This window comes from Schistocerca americana, chromosome 6 (genome assembly GCF_021461395.2).
Source record: "Schistocerca americana isolate TAMUIC-IGC-003095 chromosome 6, iqSchAmer2.1, whole genome shotgun sequence".
In the NCBI taxonomy this organism is placed as follows: Eukaryota; Metazoa; Arthropoda; class Insecta; order Orthoptera; family Acrididae; genus Schistocerca; species Schistocerca americana.
The window spans coordinates 78,328,197-78,349,316 of record NC_060124.1 but is presented as its reverse complement, the minus strand read 5'-3'; the positions used below and the strand labels follow the sequence as shown (position 1 = coordinate 78,349,316).

General features: G+C 37.6%; 1 protein-coding gene across 5 annotated transcripts in view; it reads left to right on the top strand.

The window, feature by feature from the left end:
• The window catches only part of LOC124619339 (focal adhesion kinase 1), a 749,959-nt gene that overhangs the window by 699,914 nt on the left and 28,925 nt on the right, over positions 1-21,120 (top strand). For all 5 annotated transcript variants that reach the window (XM_047145654.1, XM_047145653.1, XM_047145656.1 and 2 more), the window contains 3 exons: positions 952-1,131; positions 9,665-9,844; positions 18,307-18,406. In XM_047145654.1, coding sequence (XP_047001610.1) covers positions 952-1,131; positions 9,665-9,844; positions 18,307-18,406 — 460 coding nt within the window. The remainder of the gene's footprint in view (positions 1-951; positions 1,132-9,664; positions 9,845-18,306; positions 18,407-21,120) is intronic.

Below are 21,120 nucleotides of genomic sequence, written 5' to 3'. Positions count from 1 at the left end.
ATTACCAGTTCTCATTGTGCTAGCAATCATCTTCAAACCATAAAATATTGTTACAGAGTAAAGGTATTTTATGATATAAAAATGATTGGGAGCACAATCAAAACTACTCATATCATTTTATAAACTCATTATCTAGAAAGTTTATATTACAAAGTAAGATTACTTTTCCACATCACTTAATGGTGTTTGGTTCTGCTGTGAGTGAAACCAAATGGCTAAGGCTGAAGTTCAGCCTATAATGTTTTAGGTACGCAAGTGTCTCCCCATAACTTCTCAGTTTCTTTCAGATCTTTCATGCAAAACAGTGCCTTACCTGAACTCCAATGAAGAGCCACTTTCATTAATTTTGATATTTCAGTTCGCTCCCATCAGTCACCAAGCAAAGTGGCGCAATCATTAGCTACAGAATGATCTTACATTCCGTCCAGGTTTAGGTCCAGTTATTCCACCACTGCCTTTAATTACTTAAGGAAAATGCAGTGGTGGCTACTTTGAAAAGTACGCAGCTGATTTGGTTCCCTATTGTTGCCCAAACTGAAACTGTGTTTGGTTTGCAATGACCTTTTTATGGTCAGGAAATTAAAGCTTAATATTGTTTTCTTTCAATTGCTGTTGTGATGGCATACATTTGCAGTAATGTACTTCATTCTAAGCAACAGGATGTAGTAATTTATGCAACACTAAAGCTATAAAATTTTGAAGTTACGTCTGGCATATGAATGCAGTGGTCCATAACAAATGACTGAGTTGTGCAGGCCACTAGCAGTTATTGCCTGCATGTATATATTGATATAACTGAGTTTGAAATGTGCATTGTTTTCTAGTATTCACTCATTAAAATAAATAAATAAAAAATCTTCAAAATATGATACTTTGTAAGTAATCACTGTAACAGATTTAATCGAATGGGCCTATCCTCATTTCTTGTACCTTCTTTTACACAAACAACAGCAACAGCAGCAGCTCTACGGAGACACTGCTGTGATATCGGCAGATGGCCAGGATTCGGCCATCAGTGACGGTGACGGCTCACTGGAACTGGAGCGCAGGATGCTGGAAGCACGGCTCAGGCAGCAGCAGCAGCAGTCAGAGGAGGACAGCCGCTGGTTGCAGGAGGAGGAGACAAACCTGGTCAGTAGGCTGCAGTCAGCTGGTGAGAATGAGTGAGCGTTGGAACTTTTTCACTGCAGGCTTTAGGAATCTAATTTGGGTCTTGTTCTTCATTGTTATATGTAGTTAACATGTCTTGGATAATCTCATTATCACTCACTCAGCTGACAATTTTCGTTTTCAAATAACCAGTCATTTATGTAGCTAACAGACAGTGTTTCAGAATCATTTGAACAGTTATTGTCAATTGTCTCTTGGAGCTGTATGATTCCCTTGTTGTTAGAAGGTTCAACATGTTCCTCAATCCCTTTACCTTCTTTAAAACATTTTGTGTGCTCATTTAAAAAAGGAAGATCTGGCCACAGTTTGCCGAATGCAGATACTAACACTTTAGTTGAAACACTTTCCCAAGGCCAAGCAAGGTTGTAAACAACATCTTTAACATAATGATTGAGTAATACTTTTCTCTTTGATAATTACACTACACAGTAGGCTTCTTTGGAATGAACCTTAACTGTCTGGATAATATTCTGATCCATAGGTTGGAACAAAGGAGCTACATTTGGGGGAACAAGGAGGGGAAGAACATCTCTTTTATCAAACCATATTAAGATTTAAGTTCATTTTCATCAACTTCAGTTTATTGGTAGAATTTTAGGAAAATGTGGTTCACCTGTAAAGGAGGCAACATATAGGACACTGAAGCGACCTATGCTTTAGTACCAATTGAGTGTCTGGGATCCGCACCAGGTTGGATTGAATGAGGACATTGAAACAATTGAGAAGCAAGCTGCTGAATTGGTTACCGGTATGTTCTAACAAGACGTAAGTGTTACAGAGATGCTTGGAGGCTCAACTGGGAGTCCTTGGAGGGAAGGCAACATTCGAATACTAACGAGAAAATTTAGAGAACTGGCAATTAAAGCTGACTTCCCCTAACATAAGTTGCGCGTAAGAACAATGAATATAATATATGAGAAACTAGGGCTCATATGGAGCCATATAGACAATTGTTTTTCCTTCGCTCTGTTACCATGTAGAACAGGAGAGGACGTGACTCGTAGTGTCCTCCACTGCATGATGGCTTGTAGAGTATCCGGAGCAGTTATCCAACACCAACAAAGCTTTCTGAGACAAATTTTGCTTCTTGAGGAACTTTTTGACTGCTGGTATGAACTCCTCGTGAAACCACTCATTGAACAATTTCCATGTCATCCAAGTTTTCATTTTGGTGTTTATATTTGGCTGGTACACATTTTGCATTTTTGAATGACCTAGGATTTTTTGATTTTCTTGTGACAAGTAGCTCAAGTTTTTGAGTTCCGCTAGCATTAGTGCATGGCATAAATGTGAGCCTGTCTTTAGACATTTTTCTGCCAGGAGCACATGCCTCTGCTTTGTGGACGAATGTTTTGTTGGGCAAAAGTCTCCAGAACAATCTGCTTTCATCCACGTTGCAAATGTGATCAGGAGAAAGATTTAACTCTTCTAAAGTTTTCTTGAATTTTTGTTTGTATGGCTCTACAGCTTTGAAGTCACAAGAGGGTTTTTCTTGTGTTGTGCTTAAAAGTGGATACAACATCTTTTTTTAAACTTATCAAGCCATCTGGTACTTGCACGGAAATCATCTTTTTTTCTTAATTTATTTATAGAAAAATTTCGCTTTTTCTTTTAATAAGCTCTGAAATTGGAATGTGTTTACTGTGTTCCTGAAGAAAACACTTCAATTAATGGTTACTCACCAGTTTTTATCATTTTCCTGTCACTGCTTTTGCTGTTTCCTGTCACTGTTTTTGCTGTTCAAATTGTGCACAGCACCTTCAGTTTTATCACAATTTTTTTAATGTCATAAATAGTAGCACACCCAACATCATAAAATGAAGCTAAATCATTAATTTTTTCCTTTGTTTAATTTTTAATAATTTCAGATTTTTCAACCAAAGTCAATGTCTTGTGTTTATGTTTTTCACTACCTGCTTGAGACATATTGTAGGAAAGTTACAGAACCCTCAATAATACTATCCCAATCAAGTTAAAGAGAGTAATAACTCAACTGAACAATGTGCGCATTAATCAACAATTGGTGGGGGACTACGTATTGTTTACTAAACAGTTCACTTGAAGTGGCACCACATGTCCACATCGTGTGATCTTGGCTCATTGTGTCAGACTACTGGACAGATTATAGAGACTCTGCTGTATTCATATGATGTGCGCTATACACTGAAAGCAATAGCATATGGAAAACACCATGGAAACAGCAACTGAGCAGCATTTTGGCCCTCCACCATCAGAAAAAAGCCATTCGCAATTGATGGGCTAGTAAAGGAGAACTAAAAAAAATGAGGAAGATTAAATATACAAATAGAGGATTGAATGCAAAATGGCCAAAAATAGAAGATTACTGATTGAGAAGGGTTCAAGGGTACTGTCAAAATGGCACTGTAATTAATACAAAATTGATTCAAATACATGCTTGTAAGCTAGCACTACAGTGGAACTTAACAGACTTCAAGGGTGGAGCTGGTTGGTGCTGCAGGTTTATGAAACTTTGTGCACTTAGCATGCGAGCTAAAAGCAAAATATCTCGGAAAATGCCACAAGAGTATGAAGACTTAATATTATGTTTCCATTGCTTTATTATTCAAGATTGAAAGAAAACCTGTGTGGAACTAAGCAAAGTACCTAATGTGGATGAAACTCCTCTGATATTTGATGTGTCGAGTAACAGAACTGTTGCCATGAAAGGTGCTAAAACTGCAACTACCTAAAACAAGTGGTCATGAAAAAATGTACTACACTGTTGTCATTTCACGTTGTGCTGATGGTACTAAACTCAATCGAATCATCATTTTCAAACACAAAACAGTGCCAAAACCTTCTGAAATACTGCCAGTTGTTGTTGTTCACATACATGACAAGAGCTGGTTGGACAAGGCTGGTATGAAATTATGAATTAACAAAGTGTGGGAGGGAAGGAAAAGTGCTTAATTGAAGAAGAGTTCTTTTCTCATGCTATGCCAGTTTAGTAGCCATCTGAAAAGATCCCTGAAAAAGAAACTGAGACAGGGAAATAGAGCTTTCTGTTATTCCAGAGGAACTTACTTCACAATTGCAACCTGTTAATGTCTCAATAAATAAACCATTTAAGGTGTATATGAGAGAGGAAACAAACAAATGGGTGATGGATGGAACGCAGCATGAATTCATGCTGAAGGGAGCTTTAAAGTGACCTACAGTCAAACAAGTGTGTCAGTTGGTAAAACAGTTATGGTGAAGAATGAGAGAAGACATTACTGTTAAATCCTTCAAGAAATGCAGCATAAGCACTGCTCTCACTGGCGGTAAAGAGCACCTTATGTATGAAGAGGATAACGATGATGATGGAGAGGAAGAAGAAGAAGAAGAAGAAAGTTTAGATGATTTTCAGAGATTTTAAAGATCAGATCAGTTTTACAAACTAAGATTTTTTTTAGTCTGCTTTGCAGTCTAATGATAAAAATTGTAAAAATGTTATAAAAAAAACACTTAAAAATTAAGGTGCATCTTATAGTCTTTAGCACCTTGCAGTCCATAAAATATGGTAGCAAAATTGAACTTGCCAACGTATAATTCAATTCTCAACTATGCTGGTCAAGTCTATTTTCTAGATGTTTCAGTGTTGTAACTGTGTGTGCAAATGCTAAAAAATCAGTTTGGAGACTCACTCCCAGCCAATTTGTGTTCCACTCTTGATCACAGATTCTGTTAATATCTTCCCGAATTCTACAGTAATATTCTCAGTTTCACCGTTAAATAAGACTGAAAAGAATCCGTCACTTTATCTAACTCCTGTCTTACTTTAATTCGTATTTATCATTTTCAACCCAAAATTTCCAATATTGTAACGTCATTTCAGATTTTGTGTTTCTTGCTGTTTCAGGTAAATGCTTTTTTAGTTCTTTACTCCAATATGAACTTCAGATTGTTGATTTGTTTTGCAAAGGGTCTATCTCTATTCAGCTCTGCTTGATATTATCGTAATTCTCTGCCAGAGAATAATTTGGAAAACTGCAGGTAGTAAGGATATCGTCTTGACAAAATCTTGAGCTTTCATCTGGTTGGCTGCATTGAAATTCCACAGTGTTTTGATGAGGGTCTCTCTCATCAAGTTCTGGTGAAGCATCAAGATTAGGCAAGTGACCCATGTATGTACACCTAAATGGCAGCCACCTCACCCCCATCCCTCCTTCCCTCCACCACCCACCTGGCATGGGGTTTGGCATCCCATGGTGGGAGACAAACTTGCTCAGAATCAAAAAGTGTCAGTTGCTGGATGTGGGCTCGTTGTGTAGCTGCTAGTGCAGGGTTCCACACTAAACTAATTTGTAGCTTGCATCCCTGTTGACAAGATTATTGTGGAGCCTTACCTCAAGCAATTTTTTTTAAAAATGCTCTCCAAAAAGTCACTAGCTCAACACAAAATTTTTGTTTTTTGTTTTTCTTCAAACGTATTTCATTTGATGAGGCTGCATTCTGCCACTGCTGATTTATCAAGACCCAAACTTATATGGACCACACTGCGTTGAAAGATAACGGTGCTGTGTTTGCCTCACGTACTGGAGGCCACACTCACAAGAATGATATAGACGCACACAAAAGGTATTTGCAGTTGCAATTTTTCCTTTACTGAGCCTAGCTTGTTCTTTACCAAGCCAAGCACACCTTTTGTATTTTTTGGTGGACAGAAGATGGCTTTGATGTTCTTTTCCAAGGATTCTCACAATTTTGGCTGGAAGAGGTCCAGTATGGGGGAGAAAGGTGAGTTTCTCTTTCTCTACCTCTTCTTCACAGTTGGCTGTATCATTTGCTTTCTTCAGTGCATGGTTAATTTGCTCTTTTTGCACCCATTTTAGTGAAATGCATCTTTTAAGTGTTGTAGCTCAATTGGGAGACTGACCTTGTCACAAATAGCACATGCCTTGTTTCTACTATCATGCTATAATTTCATGTATTGACTTGTTCCATGACCATGAAAACTTCTCCTTAATTTGGTCCCACGGAACAATAAATAAATAAATAAATAAATCAAGCAAATTCCAGTGTTACATTGTTGATTTTCTTTATTTAAACTTATGAATTGTCACCTGAATATGTTACTTATATTTCATTTTATCTGTTTCTACTATCATGTTATAATTTCATGTATTGACTCGTTCCATGACCATGGAGACTTCTTAATTTGGTCCCATGGAACAATAAATAAATATATCTAAAAACAAAGATGATGTAACTTACCAAACGAAAGCGCTGGCATGCTGATAGACACACAAACAAACACAAACATACACACAAAATTCAAGCTTTCGCAACCAACGGTTGCTTCATCAGGAAAAAGGGAAGGAGAGGGAAAGACAAAACGATGTGGGTTGTAAAGGCCTTTACAAATGTCTGCTTGTGTCTGTATATGTGCGGAAGGCCTTTACAAATGTCTGCTTGTGTCTGTATATGTGCGGATGGATGTGTGTGTGTGTGTGTGTGTGTGTGTGTGTGTGTGTGTGTGTGTGTGTGTGTACCTGTCCTTTTTTCCCCCTAAGGTAAGTCTTTCCGCTCCCTGGATTGGAATGACTCCTTACCCTCTCCCTTAAAACCCACATCCTTTCGTCTTTCCCTCTCCTTCCCTCTTTCCTGATGAAGCAACCATTGGTTGCGAAAGCTTGAATTTTGTGTGTATGTTTGTGTGTCTATCAGCATGCCAGCGCTTTCGTTTGGTAAGTTACATCATCTTTGTTTTTAGATATACTTTTCCCACGTGAAATATTTCCCTATATTATATAAATAAATAAATACCCTAGGACATGCGGTCTACAGAAAGAAACCCACACAAATCTGTACTTCATGTAATGAGCTTATTATCATCCAGCTCAGTAGTACACTGTTCTAACAGCTCTAGTACATAGGGCTGTGCCATTTGTGACAAAGACAGCCTCCTAATTGAGCTGCAACACTTCAAAGATATATATCATCAAAATATGTACTGTGAAGTGCAGGTTAAACACACACTGAAGAAAACGAGTGACACAGCCATCTGCAAAGAAAAGATAAAGAAAGAGAAGCTCATCTTTATCCTCTGTATTGGGCCTCCTTAGTCAATATTGCAAGAACTTTCATAAAAAACAACATCCAAACCATCTCTCAATTGTCATAAAATACAAAAGGTGTGCTTGTCTCAGCAAAGGACAAACTGCAAGTAGCCCAGTGTATATGGTATCCCTTAAGAGTGTGACCTCCCCTAAATAAGGTAAACAAAGCACTCTTTCTTGCAATGCTGCAAGGGACAAACTAGATGCATATGTCTGAGGCACAAAGATAAATCAGGAGTAGCGGTATACAGCCTCAATGAGGAATGTACATTCAAATTTCAGAAAACAAAAATGTGACAAGCTAGTTGCTTTTCGAAGAGCATTATTAACATCTCAATGGAATAGGTTCCCAAGCAGGGGCAGTCAACCTTTTTTACCTGCCACCCACTTCTGTGCCTCTGTTAGTAGAAAAATTTTCTAACCACCCACCAATTCCACAGTAACGGTAATTCACAAAGTAGGGTAGCAACTTTACCTTTTTAAAATTTATAAATCAGAGTTACAGCAAGTTAAAACATACAATAGTAATTACTTACCATATACATTATATAAAAATTTTATGAAAACCTAATGAATATATTTTTAAAACCCCCACCACGTACTGCCCACCATGATAGCTGAAATGCCCTCTATGGGCAATGGGGACCAGGTTGACTACCACTGACCTACAGGGATGAGGGCTATCAGCTAAGATTGGCATGATGGCCTGCACAAACAGCTAAACGCCCAGTCCACACACAGCAGTTGACACTTCACGATTCTGAGCCAAGAGTTGAATCCAGTGCTCCATTTCCCACCACAGCATGCCTGCCCCTGCACAAAAAATGGGAAGGAGGTTGACGAGAGGCAGCTTCCACTTACATCTAGTTGTGTGTGTGTGTGTGTGTGTGTGTGTGTGTGTGTGTGTGAGAGAGAGAGAGAGAGAGAGAGAGAGAGAGAGAGAGAGAGAGAGAGAGAGAGAGAGAGTGAGTGTGTGTGTAATCTTGAGACTTTGCCAGAAGATGATGAGAGTGTCATTCATCGATACATCATGGAATTCCATCCAGATGGAAGCGCACGTAGAGTCCATCAGCAGTATATTCCGGGGAAGTCTACATTCTCATACAGAGTATACTTTTATTATTGCTGACATCTATTTTGTCATTTCCTTGTATAGTAAGCAGCTTAGCACTATTTTACAGGCATTTGGGATCTGTTCTTTATGTCTAATATCTTTTCATCACTTCAACAAGTGCCAAGTGTCTGCTATGTTTCCATTGTATTCATTTATTGACAATAGTTGCAATGTTATGAGCCCATATTATTAATTTTGAGGAAGACGCCACCAAAACATGCCACAATTCCTGGTGTCTTTGCCTGCAACCGTGAAATGGTACTACTCCTGCAGGGTCTGTGTCACTGTGACCTGTCAGTCTGTTTCATTTCCTTGGCTTCAAAGTTAAGAAGTTTCTAGAAATGGTCATCTGATATTCCTTGATTTGCTAATAATGGCCTTTTGATGAAAATTAACTAAAATTTCCATAAATAAAGTTCTTCAGTCTCCCACTTTCCCCATTTGATGTCTCTCATCCTCCCCACTCCTGTCATTCAGTCATTACATCAGTTTCATCACACCCTTGTAATGTGCCAATAGCAGCAGGGAGATTCAATCATGTGCAAACGCAAACAATTGAATTGAAATGCCTAGCTGATAGTGTACCAACAAAAATAATCATATTTTGAGGACATGATATTATTGGATTGATAAAAAATCTACTTACCATGTAGTAACAGCAGAAAATGCACATAATTGAAATTGGCAATCTTTTGGAACCAGTGGCTCCTCCTCCTGCCAGAATGGTTGAAGGGGAAGGAAGATGGGTGAAGGAAAAACACTGGTGGGTTTTAGGGAATGGGGAGAGTTCTTAATAGTTGCCCGGAACCCTGGGTCAGGAGAGACATCTTGTTACAGTATCATTGTACCATTTTTGAGGAGGACAATGCTTGTCAGCACATGGCACGTGTCTCTCCTAGCCAACAAGATCCCCAGACCTATCCTTGATAGACAATTGTGCAAGACCAGCTCGGACATCAGCTCCATCCCGTAGTGGCAGCCAGGATACTGAGGACCATTTACAACTGTTGAGGGCTAATTTGCCTCAGAGAGGAGACAATGGGCTCTGTATCACTTGTCCCAGCTGAATCAGTGCATGCACCCAGACCAGAGGGGGAGCAATGCCATTCTGATAAGTGGGCTCATACACCAAGTTATTTGTAAATTAGAATTGATTTTGTAGTCACTGAAATAACATCACCTATTCTCTCAACCTGTGAAGTTTCCTTGTGTTTCCTCCTCCCCTTTTGGGTACTTCACTTTTTTGTTAAGTTGTTGATTTTGGAAACGTATATTATATTGGTGAAGAATTTCAGAATGAATAACTTCTAAATTCCAGAAAAAGCGGCTCCCTTCAACAGCTTCAGTCAGTGTGTCGTCAGAGCCGGACGAGTGCCCAGATGGTCCAGCCACAGCTGCTGGGACACCTGAGAGGTCGAACACACCCTGTGGCAGTGGGGGCAGTACGAAGACGGGATCGCTGCACGCAGAGGAGCCTCAGAGGGTCATTGTTGTCAAGGTCAGCATAGAAACTGTAGTGCTGTGTGAAGATATCTGTTATTAGTTATTACAGATTTGGGGTAAACTGTTGTTGTATTGCTTGAGGAAAATGGTGACACACAACACAAACAACAATGAAGCTGACATTGAGATTATTTGAATAAAGAGATAATTTAAAAAAATTATTCGTGAATAAATTATCCACAAGTAAAGGAATTATTCTTCATTGTAAATACAAAAAAAAAGTTATTGAATATTTTTTATCTTTAACTAAACTAAAGAATAATGTAAATTAACACCACATTCCCTTTGTTTACTTCTTGGTCTGCACTCTCTTGTGTATACTCAGTGTTGTTTCTGTGGCTCAGTGCAGTTTTTGTTTGATAAATAATTCTTTCACTTCTGGCAAAGATTGATTAATATGAAAAATGCTTAGTTGCATCATAGTTCATGTTAAATTGTTGCTCTGTAACAGGGTGGGTAACTCAGTTCAAATGCCAGAGATAGGCAGTGGCATACTGCCTCCAGTAGGACCAGTTTTAGTGAAGTACTTCAGAGTTCAAACCAATCTTTGGAATGATCGTAGGTATACTTACTTTACAGCAAAAAGGTTTCATATATGAACTGCCATGGCAGTTACACTACTGACATGACAAAATTCAACTGATTCTGCATTTGACTGTACTTGCTCTCCTACCACCTCCAGCCAACATGCGGAAGCACACCTAATGGTAACGGATGTTGATGTTGCTGATATAATTATAAAATTCTACTATGTTTGTATACTGGAAACAGAGTGATGAAGTAAGGACTATGTCGTTGGTAATACAAGGATGAATCAAATATAAACTGGAACTGTATTTTTATAAGTTTACTTAAGCTTCCATTCATACACATGAACTTGGTCTTCTATATAAGATGATTCGCGAAGATATGCAAATGTATTAATATGTTATTCTACAAGTAAAACTATAGAAAAAAGTTCATTTAAACATACGTCCACAAATGTTTAGGTATGGAGTTAAAGCTAATAAAAGATTTTACCTGAAATTTAGCAACTTCTCTAATATGAAGCCATCACAAAACTGTACAAGTTTTTAGTAAAGCACGATTTCCATTTATTCTGTTGTTATTGTTGTGGTGAATCTAATAAACCATGTCCCAGATGTGTATCTGCAGTAGTTTTCCAGAACATCCAGAGAAGCAAAGATTATTATACAAGTAAGTTTGTTTACTTTCCATTAAGAATGTAGAAATGTTAATGTCATTGTTGGCAACCATTAGTGAGTTGTTTCAGTCGTTTCCTAACCTTGAAATCTATTAGTTTTCTGTATTGTTCAGTGAAAGTATATAGTAACAACAGTGTATTTAAGTGAAACCGCAGATTATCTGAAACATTCATACAGTTTCAGTCAATGTTATTACCATTATTTTTTCAAAATTAAATTCTCTACAACTTCTATTGAAAACTTTGTCTGGAATTTAAAAAACAAATTAGGCCAAGTAGTTAATAAATTAAAAATTTTACGAAATTACTTCTTTGCTTCCCTGGACGTTATCGAAAACTACTACAGATACACATCTGGGACATATTTTATTAGATTCACCAGATCAATAACAAGAAAATGAATGGAAATCGTGCTTTACAGATTTGGGATGGCTTCATATTAGCGAAGTTGCTAAATTTTAGGCAAGATCTTTTAGTAGCCGTATCTCCATACCTAACATTTGCGGGCCTATATTTATAGTCTTCTGAACAGGAAACACATTTTTCTCTGTGGATAGGTAGTTTCATGATCCCATTTTTGTAAAACGAATATACCTTTGACAGCAGCCACTTGTGTGTAAACCGTTCAACAATGTGATCATCATCAAATCTGTGTGCTCTCCTTTAGTAGTCCAAAGAAATGAAAATCACAGGGTAATAAGTCTGGACTGTGTGGTTCCCAGTATGATGTTCAGGGAGGAAATTGATGAGGACTACTTCAGAATCAAACAAGAGTGTTGTAAGGAACTTCCCCATGGAGAGACTTCTTGGCACTAGTGGGTACAGATTTGCCCTTTTTATGCCATTATACACTACTTTTTTTTTCTTTCAATTCTGGGGTGTAATAATGCACCCACATTTTATCACAGGTCACAGTCGATTGCAAAAATTTTTGCTTTCAGTTTGATAATGTGTCAGTAGCCATTTGCACACCTCGAGATGATGAAATTGGTTCTCTGCCAAGAGAAGAAAAGGACTTACCTAGTAGACACTTTCCGAAATTCAGGGTTATTAGTAATGGTCACCTGAGCACTACCACAGCCCGTACCAACCTTGGCAGCAATTTAGGGAACTGTTATTCGCTGATCATCTTCAGTAAGGTGGCTAACAATGTGAATATTCTCCTCAGTCATTCTGATCTTGGGGCAACGTTGGTGAGCTGCATTCTCAACTATTTCTCATCCTCATAAAAATTGGTTGTACCATGCACACATTTGATGAGTCTTTCTTGGGATGTTGTCCCCAAACTGTGCTGCAAGTCTTTTCAAAATTTCAGGCAGTTTACACCCTCTGTTCTGAGAAACTTGGTTATAATGCATTGCACAACAGACAATTGTACCTGTTGCTCTAATATTTTATGTTGACTCTTCTTCAGAAACGCTTTCCTTGCCATTGCCAGTGTACATTTTATATCCTCTCTACTTAGACCATCATCAGTTATTTTGCTCCCCAAATAGCAAAACTCCTTTACTGCTTTAAGTGCCTCATTTCCTAATCTAATTCCCTCAGCATCACCGGACTTAATTCGACTACATTCCATTATCCTCATTTTGCTTTTGTTGATGTTCATCTTATATCCTCCTTTCAAGACGCTATCCATTCCGTTCAACTGCTCTTCCAAGTCCTTTGCTGTCTCTGACAGAATTACAATGTCATCGGCGAACCTCAAAGTTTTTATTTCTTCTCCATGGATTTTAATACCTACTCCGAATTTTTCTTTTGTTTTCTTCACTGCTTGCTCAATATACTGATTGAATGACATCGGGGAGAGGCTATAACCCTGTCTCACTCCCTTCCCAACCACTGCTTCCCTTTCATGTCCCTCGACTCTTATAACTGCCATCTGGTTTCTGTACAAATTGTAAATAGCCTTTCGCTCCCTGTATTTTACCCCTGCCACCTTCAGAATTTGAAAGAGAGTATTCCAATCAACATTGTCAAAAGCTTTCTCTAAGTCTACAAATGCTAGAAATGTAGGTTCGCCATTCCTTAATCTAGCTTCTAAGATAAGTCCTAGGGTCAGTATTGCCTCACGTTTTCCAACATTTCTATGGAATCCAAACTGATCTTCTCCGAGGTCGGCTTCTACCAGTTTTTCCATTCGTCTGTAAAGAATTCGCGTTAGCATTTTGCAGCTGTGACTTATTAAACTGATAGTTCAGTAATTTTCACATCTGTCAACACCTGCTTTCTTTGGGATTGGAATTATTATATTCTTCTTGAAGTCTGAGGGTATTTTGCCTGTTTCATACATCTTGCTCACCAGATGGTAGAGTTTTGTCAGGACTGGCTCTCCCAAGACCGTCAGTAGTTCTAATGGAATATTGTCTACTCCGGGGGTCTTGTTCCGACTCAGGTCTTTCAGTGCTCTGTCAAACTCTTCACGCAGTATCGTATCTCCCATTTCATCTTCATCTACATCCTCTTCCATTTCCATAATATTGTCCTCAAGTACATCACCCTTGTATAGACCCTCTATATACTCCTTCCACCTTTCTGCTTTCAGCAGCTAATAAGACAGCATTAATGACAAGGAATGTAAAATCAGTTGCAACAGAAGATCCAGCATGTAGTGAAGTAGACTAAAAGAGAAAAGAAGTGGTAACAGAGGAGGAATCAAGAGCTACAGCAGCAGTAACATTAGAAGCAGAAGAAAAAGAAGAACCAGCATGCACCAGTGTGAATAAAAAGACAATGTCTGCTTCCCATCTGAAGGATTTTTTAATAGTAGCAAGGAAGAAGAAGTGCCCAAGATAAGCAGCTTTAAGTATATAACAGTATTTAACAACAGTGCTCTCAATAAGAAACAAAGTGCACCAGTTAGAAACTGAACTGGAATCTATAGGTAACTTGGTTGTCTTCATTGCTGAACACTGGTGCAAAGTAACTGAAACTGAATAAATAGTTTTACATTCTTATCATTTGGCATTTTGTATAGCAGATCAATAGAGAGAGGTGGAGACTGATGCATTTCTGTTAAGATAGGACAAGTGAACTGATTTTTCTGAGTGAAGACATTTCGAGCTATCAGTAGTGGAGTTAAAACTTTCTTGTAATACGAGTCCACACCTTTTATAAATTTTTTAAATGACATCATCTTGCTCTCAGCTGTAAGTGTTTCATTTTTTAATTGCAGTTTTAGCATTATGCCATTTTCAAGAATCTTCAAAGCATAATACAATGTATTGAGAACAATGTAAAGTGAATACTTGTTCTTTGATGTGCTTATTACACTGCTGTCTCTGCCTAAAAGAAACCTATATGTAAAAAATCTTGTAAATATATGAACGTCAACAAAGTATAAAATTGACACATTGAGTTGCAAGCAGGCACAACAAAAAGACTGTTACACATTTAGCTTTTAGCCAAAGCCTTCTTCAGAAATTGAAACACATACATATTACTTCACACAAGCAAGCACAACTCATGCATACATGACTGCCATCTCTGGCAGCTCAGACTGTAATGCAACTGTAATGTTGAACATAAGCAACAATCTGGAGTGAGTGGGAAGGATGGAGGCTTGACAAGACTGCCACTAGGCACAGTACTGGGAGATGCAGGGATGTGGCAAAGGAAGTGGGGAGGGAGGGGGGGGGGGCAAAACTGGGTGTGGAAAAGCAGAGGAAAAGGGAAGTGGAAAGACAGATGGATCCATTGGCAGAGGGCATCACATAAAGAGGGTGCTGGGATGTGAATAGGGAGGAGCTGATGGAACAGAGGGGGTGGAAACTGTTGGTTGGACGGTGCAGGAAAAGTAGGTTACCTTGGTTTGAGTCTGGGATTATTTCATGAACACATAGTGTATTGTAAGGATAACTCATGTCTGTGCAGTTCAAGAATGCTAGTGGAGGAGGGGAGTGTCCAGGTGGTCCAAATTGTGAAGCAGCCACTGAAATAAAGCATGTTATGTCCAGCTGCATGTTGTGCCACAGTGTGGTCTATTTTGCTTGTGGTCACAGTTTGGTGGTGGCTGTTCATCCTGGTGAACAGGTGGTTGGTAGTCATAGCAATATAAAAATCTGTGCAATGATTGCAGCAGACCTGATATATGATGTGACTGCTTTCACAGGTGGTGCAGCATCTGATTGGGTAGAATAAGCCTATGATAGCACTGGAAGGGGACATGCTGGGTGAGTGGATTGGGCAAGTCTTGCACCTGGGTCTTCCACAGGGATATGAACCCTGTGGCAAGCAGTTGGCATTGGGAGTGTTTTAGGGATGGACTAGGATGTTGTGGAGGTTGGGTGGGCGATGGAGCACAGTTTGATGATGATTCATACTAGCTGTGCATAAATCTATCAGTTCCATAAAACTTGAGTTTTTCTCAGACATTAACATAATCTACACACATTCCTTGGAAAGATCACAGAAAATCGCAACTGGTGGTATTTTATTATTTGAGGATTATGCTATTTGATGAATGAATGTATAAATGACATTCACAGTCAAGCAACCCTTCTGGGATCCCAACTGAAATATGGTAATTAAATTGTTTCTACTTAAGTGTGAGACTACTTTGAGTTCATTACTTTTTCAAATATTTCAGAAAAAGTTTTCACTAAGAAAACTGGACAATGATTGTTTAATTCTTTCATATGAAGAGATTTAAAAATTGCATGGTTTAGATCTTACCTAGCAACCAGTGTGCAGATCATAGAGATAGCCCAAACTTCAGGTAACTCAAAAACATAGTAAACATCGTACAGATCCAGAATATTTGAACATTGGAGTCCCTCAAGTGAGTGCATTATATTCAGTAGTATTTCTCAATTATATTAATAACTTCCCACTGTGGGTCACTCAGGATGAAACTGTGTCATTCGCTGATGACAGCAATAAAATAATTGCAGATGGCAGATAAGAAATGTTAGAAGTAAAAACTGACAAGGAACTTACAGTGGTCCACAAACAATAAAGTAACTTTTAATGTAAGAGAGACTAGTAACATGAATTTCTGTGTAAGTAAAAGACCCAATATAAAAAAAAATTGTAAGTAGATAATTAGACCATAGAGTACATAGCTAGTGCAAAATTTTTGGGTATACTGATCAGCAGTTAAAATGGGGTGAACATAACAGAGTACTTGGAAAAATAATGTGCTCAGCTTGCAAATGCCCTATGAATACTAACCACAGTGTGTAATAGCCCATACCTGTGTAAATTTAAAACATGTCTGAAAGTATATTTACTAAAAAACAGTTTTTACTCAAAGACTTTATGCAGTAAAAGTTATTACAAATAAATAATCAAGTTGCCCAATTAGAAAGTAACCAAAGAGGATGGAGTACATTGGTAAGCAACACAATAAATGCCATCAGAATAATCATGTGATTCATTTCTGTTGTTTGAAGCAGGTTCTTTCCATTCCTTTAATCTTGCAGAATGTGATTCCATGATAAATAATGTATATGTGTCTGTATTCTGATTTTATTACATATAGAATGTTTTCTTCTGTTATCTTATATACCTGTGCTATCAATAATGTATATGTGTTTGTATAATGTTGATGTCTATACAAAGAAATTTGTCTATAGGTGAATGAATAAATAAATAACACAGGCCAGTGAAAAATGTTTTTTTGAAAAACTTTTTTACTTTGATAGCTGATCTTTATAGATTTGTATGAGCTGAATCCAAATCTAGTTTTAGTTCTCTCTTTTTTTTAATCACCCATATTTTTCAAGCAATGTGCTTTTTATTGTATAGTGTAAGAATCCTATGCTATACTGTAAACAGGGAAATTAATGAAACGCTTTGTTACAACATAAGCATGGTTTGTATTTACAGTAAGATACTTAAAACAATAATATGTGTTAATAGAAGTTTCACTTGTCAGCTGGAATTAGTTTGTATTTTCTTTCTCTTTTTACTTTGAAGCTTCTTGTGTAGCTTTTACTGCGATGAGTCATTTGCTGAACCTCTTGGTGAAGTAACCAACAGTAGTCCCCCATCATGTTGATGTTCTGGTGGCCTTGGTAGCATTTTTCCATCACTTTAATGTCGTGGTGAAAACGCTCTCCTTGCTCCCCACTAACATCTCCCATATCATCCGGGAAGTAATCAAAGTGACTGTTCAAAAAGGGAACTTTCAGGCTCATTCAACATCCTAAAGTTTTAAACTTCTTTAACATTGTAGCTATAATAGAAGCATATTCTGGGTCTTTTCATGTCCTGAGAACTTTCTCATTTAAGGCCATTGTGGATTCAAAGTTAACATGAGACATCAATTTTCTAATGTCAGGTCCGACAAAGACGCCTTCTTTTAGTTTAGCTTCTGAAAGGTATGGAAACTTTTGGCAGAGGTATTTAAAACATTGTCCATATTTAGGCAAAGCCTTTACAAACTGTTTCATTAGGCCTAGCTTTATATGTAGGTGTGGTAGGAGTACGTTTTTTGGATCTACAAGATTTTTGCATAGAATGTTCTTCCCACCAGGTTTTAAAGAATCCCTCACAGGTCAGTTCTTTCCGCACCAGTGTTGATCCCTCCATATCATAAGAACACCAAATCTAAAGGATTTTTTCAGCTTTTTGGACCATTCTCTCAGATCTTCACACACGCATAACATATGTTATTTGGTGCCCAAAATTTATCTTGATCACCAACTTTAGATCCAAAGTATCATAGATAAACCTTTCTCACAAAGTCTGTAATGTTTCTTTGATGTTTTTTAATCACTTTCATCACAAATATAACAATAACTGTCAGCTGAGTTTTTACAACCACGATGAGACATTGTACTGAGCACATGTACAGGAAACTGGAAAGTGAGGTTAGGTTAACAGTAAACAAAACACCATCTGTTAACACAAAAATAGAATCTACCTTTTTTTTGACAGCAAATGTTTTTCAGTAGTGCTACCAACGTCATTTACATTTATTACAACTCCTTTTTAAATTATTTTAACTATATAAAAGCTGTTAGATTCTTTAAAAAATCACTTAATTTAATAAATTTAAACGTAAAATGTGAAGAAATGGTGGGTGATGCAGTTTTTAAGTATCATGTTTGGAATTCCCACCCTAAAAAACATGAGAATAAGGTATTTTCAGCAAGACAGTTTTTTCATCATTGGCCTGTGTAATAGATTGACTCTTGTATACACTACTTTTTTTTATCACAAAGGCTGAAGTTAACAGTTCTTCATTATATGTATAAATGTTAAAGAGTTGGTGTCTCTGGTCTCTGTTAATATATTGTGTTTTTCAGAAAATGGAACCTACCCCAACTGCTGACCTCGACCGTACCAATGACCGCGTGTACGACTGCACGACCAGCGTAGTGAGGGCCATCATGCTGCTGTCACAAGGTTTGAAAACTAATCCATACCGTCCAGTTCCAGCAGCATATCAACCAAAAAAGCAGATTCATGTTGTCTAACAGATTTTGATGTGTATAATGCATTATATCTATGCTGGTTTGCAAATATATTTTTCTTCTTATGAACATAGAGCATTTCATTTTTACGGTTATTAGATGTAATAATAATAGAAAATAAAGAACTTTGTGGGTATTTTTTTTTAGGTGAGATACTTCCTCTGAGATTAGTGGAGGAATACGATTCTCTCCATTTTCGTCAATGCCAGCAGAATCTGAGATCACATTTCTGCAATAAAGCCTGTGAAAGCTACTTGTCTTATCAGTACTATGTGCCATTAATTTCTAATATTTATACTTGTCCTAAATTCTCTCATACTTTGAATGACTACTCATGACACAGTGTTGGATAGCTATGTAACTGCTAGATTTTCATGCTATTATTTTCTCTCTTCTACAATGCCCTCTTCAGTCGATGAGACCTTAGAGCTAGGAATGTCATGTTTATTCTTTTGTAGGCCTTGAGTACAGGTCTGCAGGATCTCTTTAAGGTGCTCCCATTTGTGAAGATTAGTGTTTCATATATATACAAACAAAGCAGAGACAATACTTTCTGGTTCATAGAAAGGGATCTACAGGAATCCCAGCATTTAGCTTACTTTATCACTCTGAGAATCTTTTTCTGTATTTTAAATTTTTTCATTCTGAAATTCCATCAGAAAATAGTTTTGTACAGGATGATTATAATTAAAGTTAAACTTTCGAAACGCTGTAGAAATATCACCTCTGGTCAGATTGAAGTCAAATTGCAACGGAATATTATCGGAGAAGGGGGAAAATTTATGGCAAAAGGAAAAAAATAGAGTGAAAATTGATCAATAGATGGCACTGTGTGCGTCAGAATATGTAAATGAAAACACTTGTCAGGTGCACGGCCTGTTGCAGTTGGTATACACACAACGGGTACACAGCTTTTACTCCTTTCGCATCTACGGCGTTTTGTCATGACTGGCTCAATGCAGGATTGTGCTCTGCTTGTAAAGCTGTATTGTTGTTGTTGTTGTTGTTGTTGTGGTCTTCAGTCCAGAGACTGGTTTGATGCAGCTCTCCATGCTACTCTATCCTGTGCAAGCTTCTTCATCTCCCAGTACCCACTGCAACCTACATACATCCTTCTGAATCTGTTCAGTGTATTCATCTCTTGGTCTCCCTCTACGATTTTTACCCACCACGCTGCCTTCCAATACTAAATTGGTGATCCCTTGATGCCTCAGGGAGCAATTGTCCAAAATATTTTTTTTTCTAATTTAACAATAAAACTAATTTACAAATATTTAATGGACAATTTGTAAATGTTTTCAGAAACTATATGTCTTGAAGGATATTCGGGGAAAAAACTGTCAGTATATCATTTTTTGTTTAAAAACGGCAACCAATTTTCAAATTTTTACGGTTTGTTCCAAGTAATGCATTGCATCAAACTTTCATCAATTTCTACCAACAGAATGTATATAAAGCCATAAAAATTGGCTCAAGTTCATGATATTAGATACAAAAGTGATACACAGAATCTCAATCCACAACTAGGTAATGGGTGTCATGGCCTGGATGATTGGCTCTGAGCACTATGCGACTTAACGTCTGAGGTCATCAGACTGGCCTGGATGACTTGACATGGAATGACCCATGACCTTGCCATGGTGGATGGTCTTACGTCACTAACAGTGTCACACCTGTACACCCATGCGCACTGAGTAGTACAATTTGTTTAACATCAAATGTACACCTGAGGCATTGTTGTATAATTCATTTGTCATTTGTAGTTGACCACTATTAAATTATGATGCTTTTAGTGCCATCTGTTGCTTCATTTTGTAACTATTTATTTTTCTTCTGCCATATGTTTTCCCCCTTCTCCAATAATATTTTGTTGCAATTTGACTTCATTCCGACCAGTGGTGTTATTTCTACAGCGGTTTGGAAGTTTAATTATGATCGCCCCGTACATCAGTAGTGACTGTATACTGCCACAGTGATGAGTAGCTTTTATTCAGAGTGAGAATTCAGATAGCGTACATAATTGTATTAAGTTTTATTTTTAGATTGTTAGAGTGCACCTCACACTCCAAATCCCCCAAGTTATATATGCCTGAAAGATTTATTTGACTTGCGTTTGAAACATTTTTTCCATCAATGATTAAAACAGAGTTTGAAGTATGGAGGTTTTGTGTGGCATGAAGGTTAACTGCCACATTTTTTTCAGAATTCCTGATGAATATGATGGTGCTGAACCACCATGCTAAATTTTGCATTACCAGTATTCCAGTTACCTGCAGTTTTTACTCACTGTGTGGTCTAATTAGAATATTAATGTCACCTGCAAAGAGTATTATTGTCCTATCAGTTTTTTTATTGGCAAGTCATTTACATACAGCAGAAATAGGACAGGTCCCAAGATAGATGCTTGTGTGACTCCCTACTTGATGTTTTGCTCATTACTGTAAGAACTAGACGTTCTGTGTGTTTCACTGTCTTTGTATTTTATTTCTATAATCTGTTGTTGATCTCTGAGGCATGATTGGATACCCATTTTAAGCTGGCCTCTAATTCCACAATCACTTCTCTTATGCAAAAGAAAGTTATGACCAGTAACATTAAAAGCAGATCAAAAAATATGCCCAGTAAATGTTGTTTATCGTTCACTAC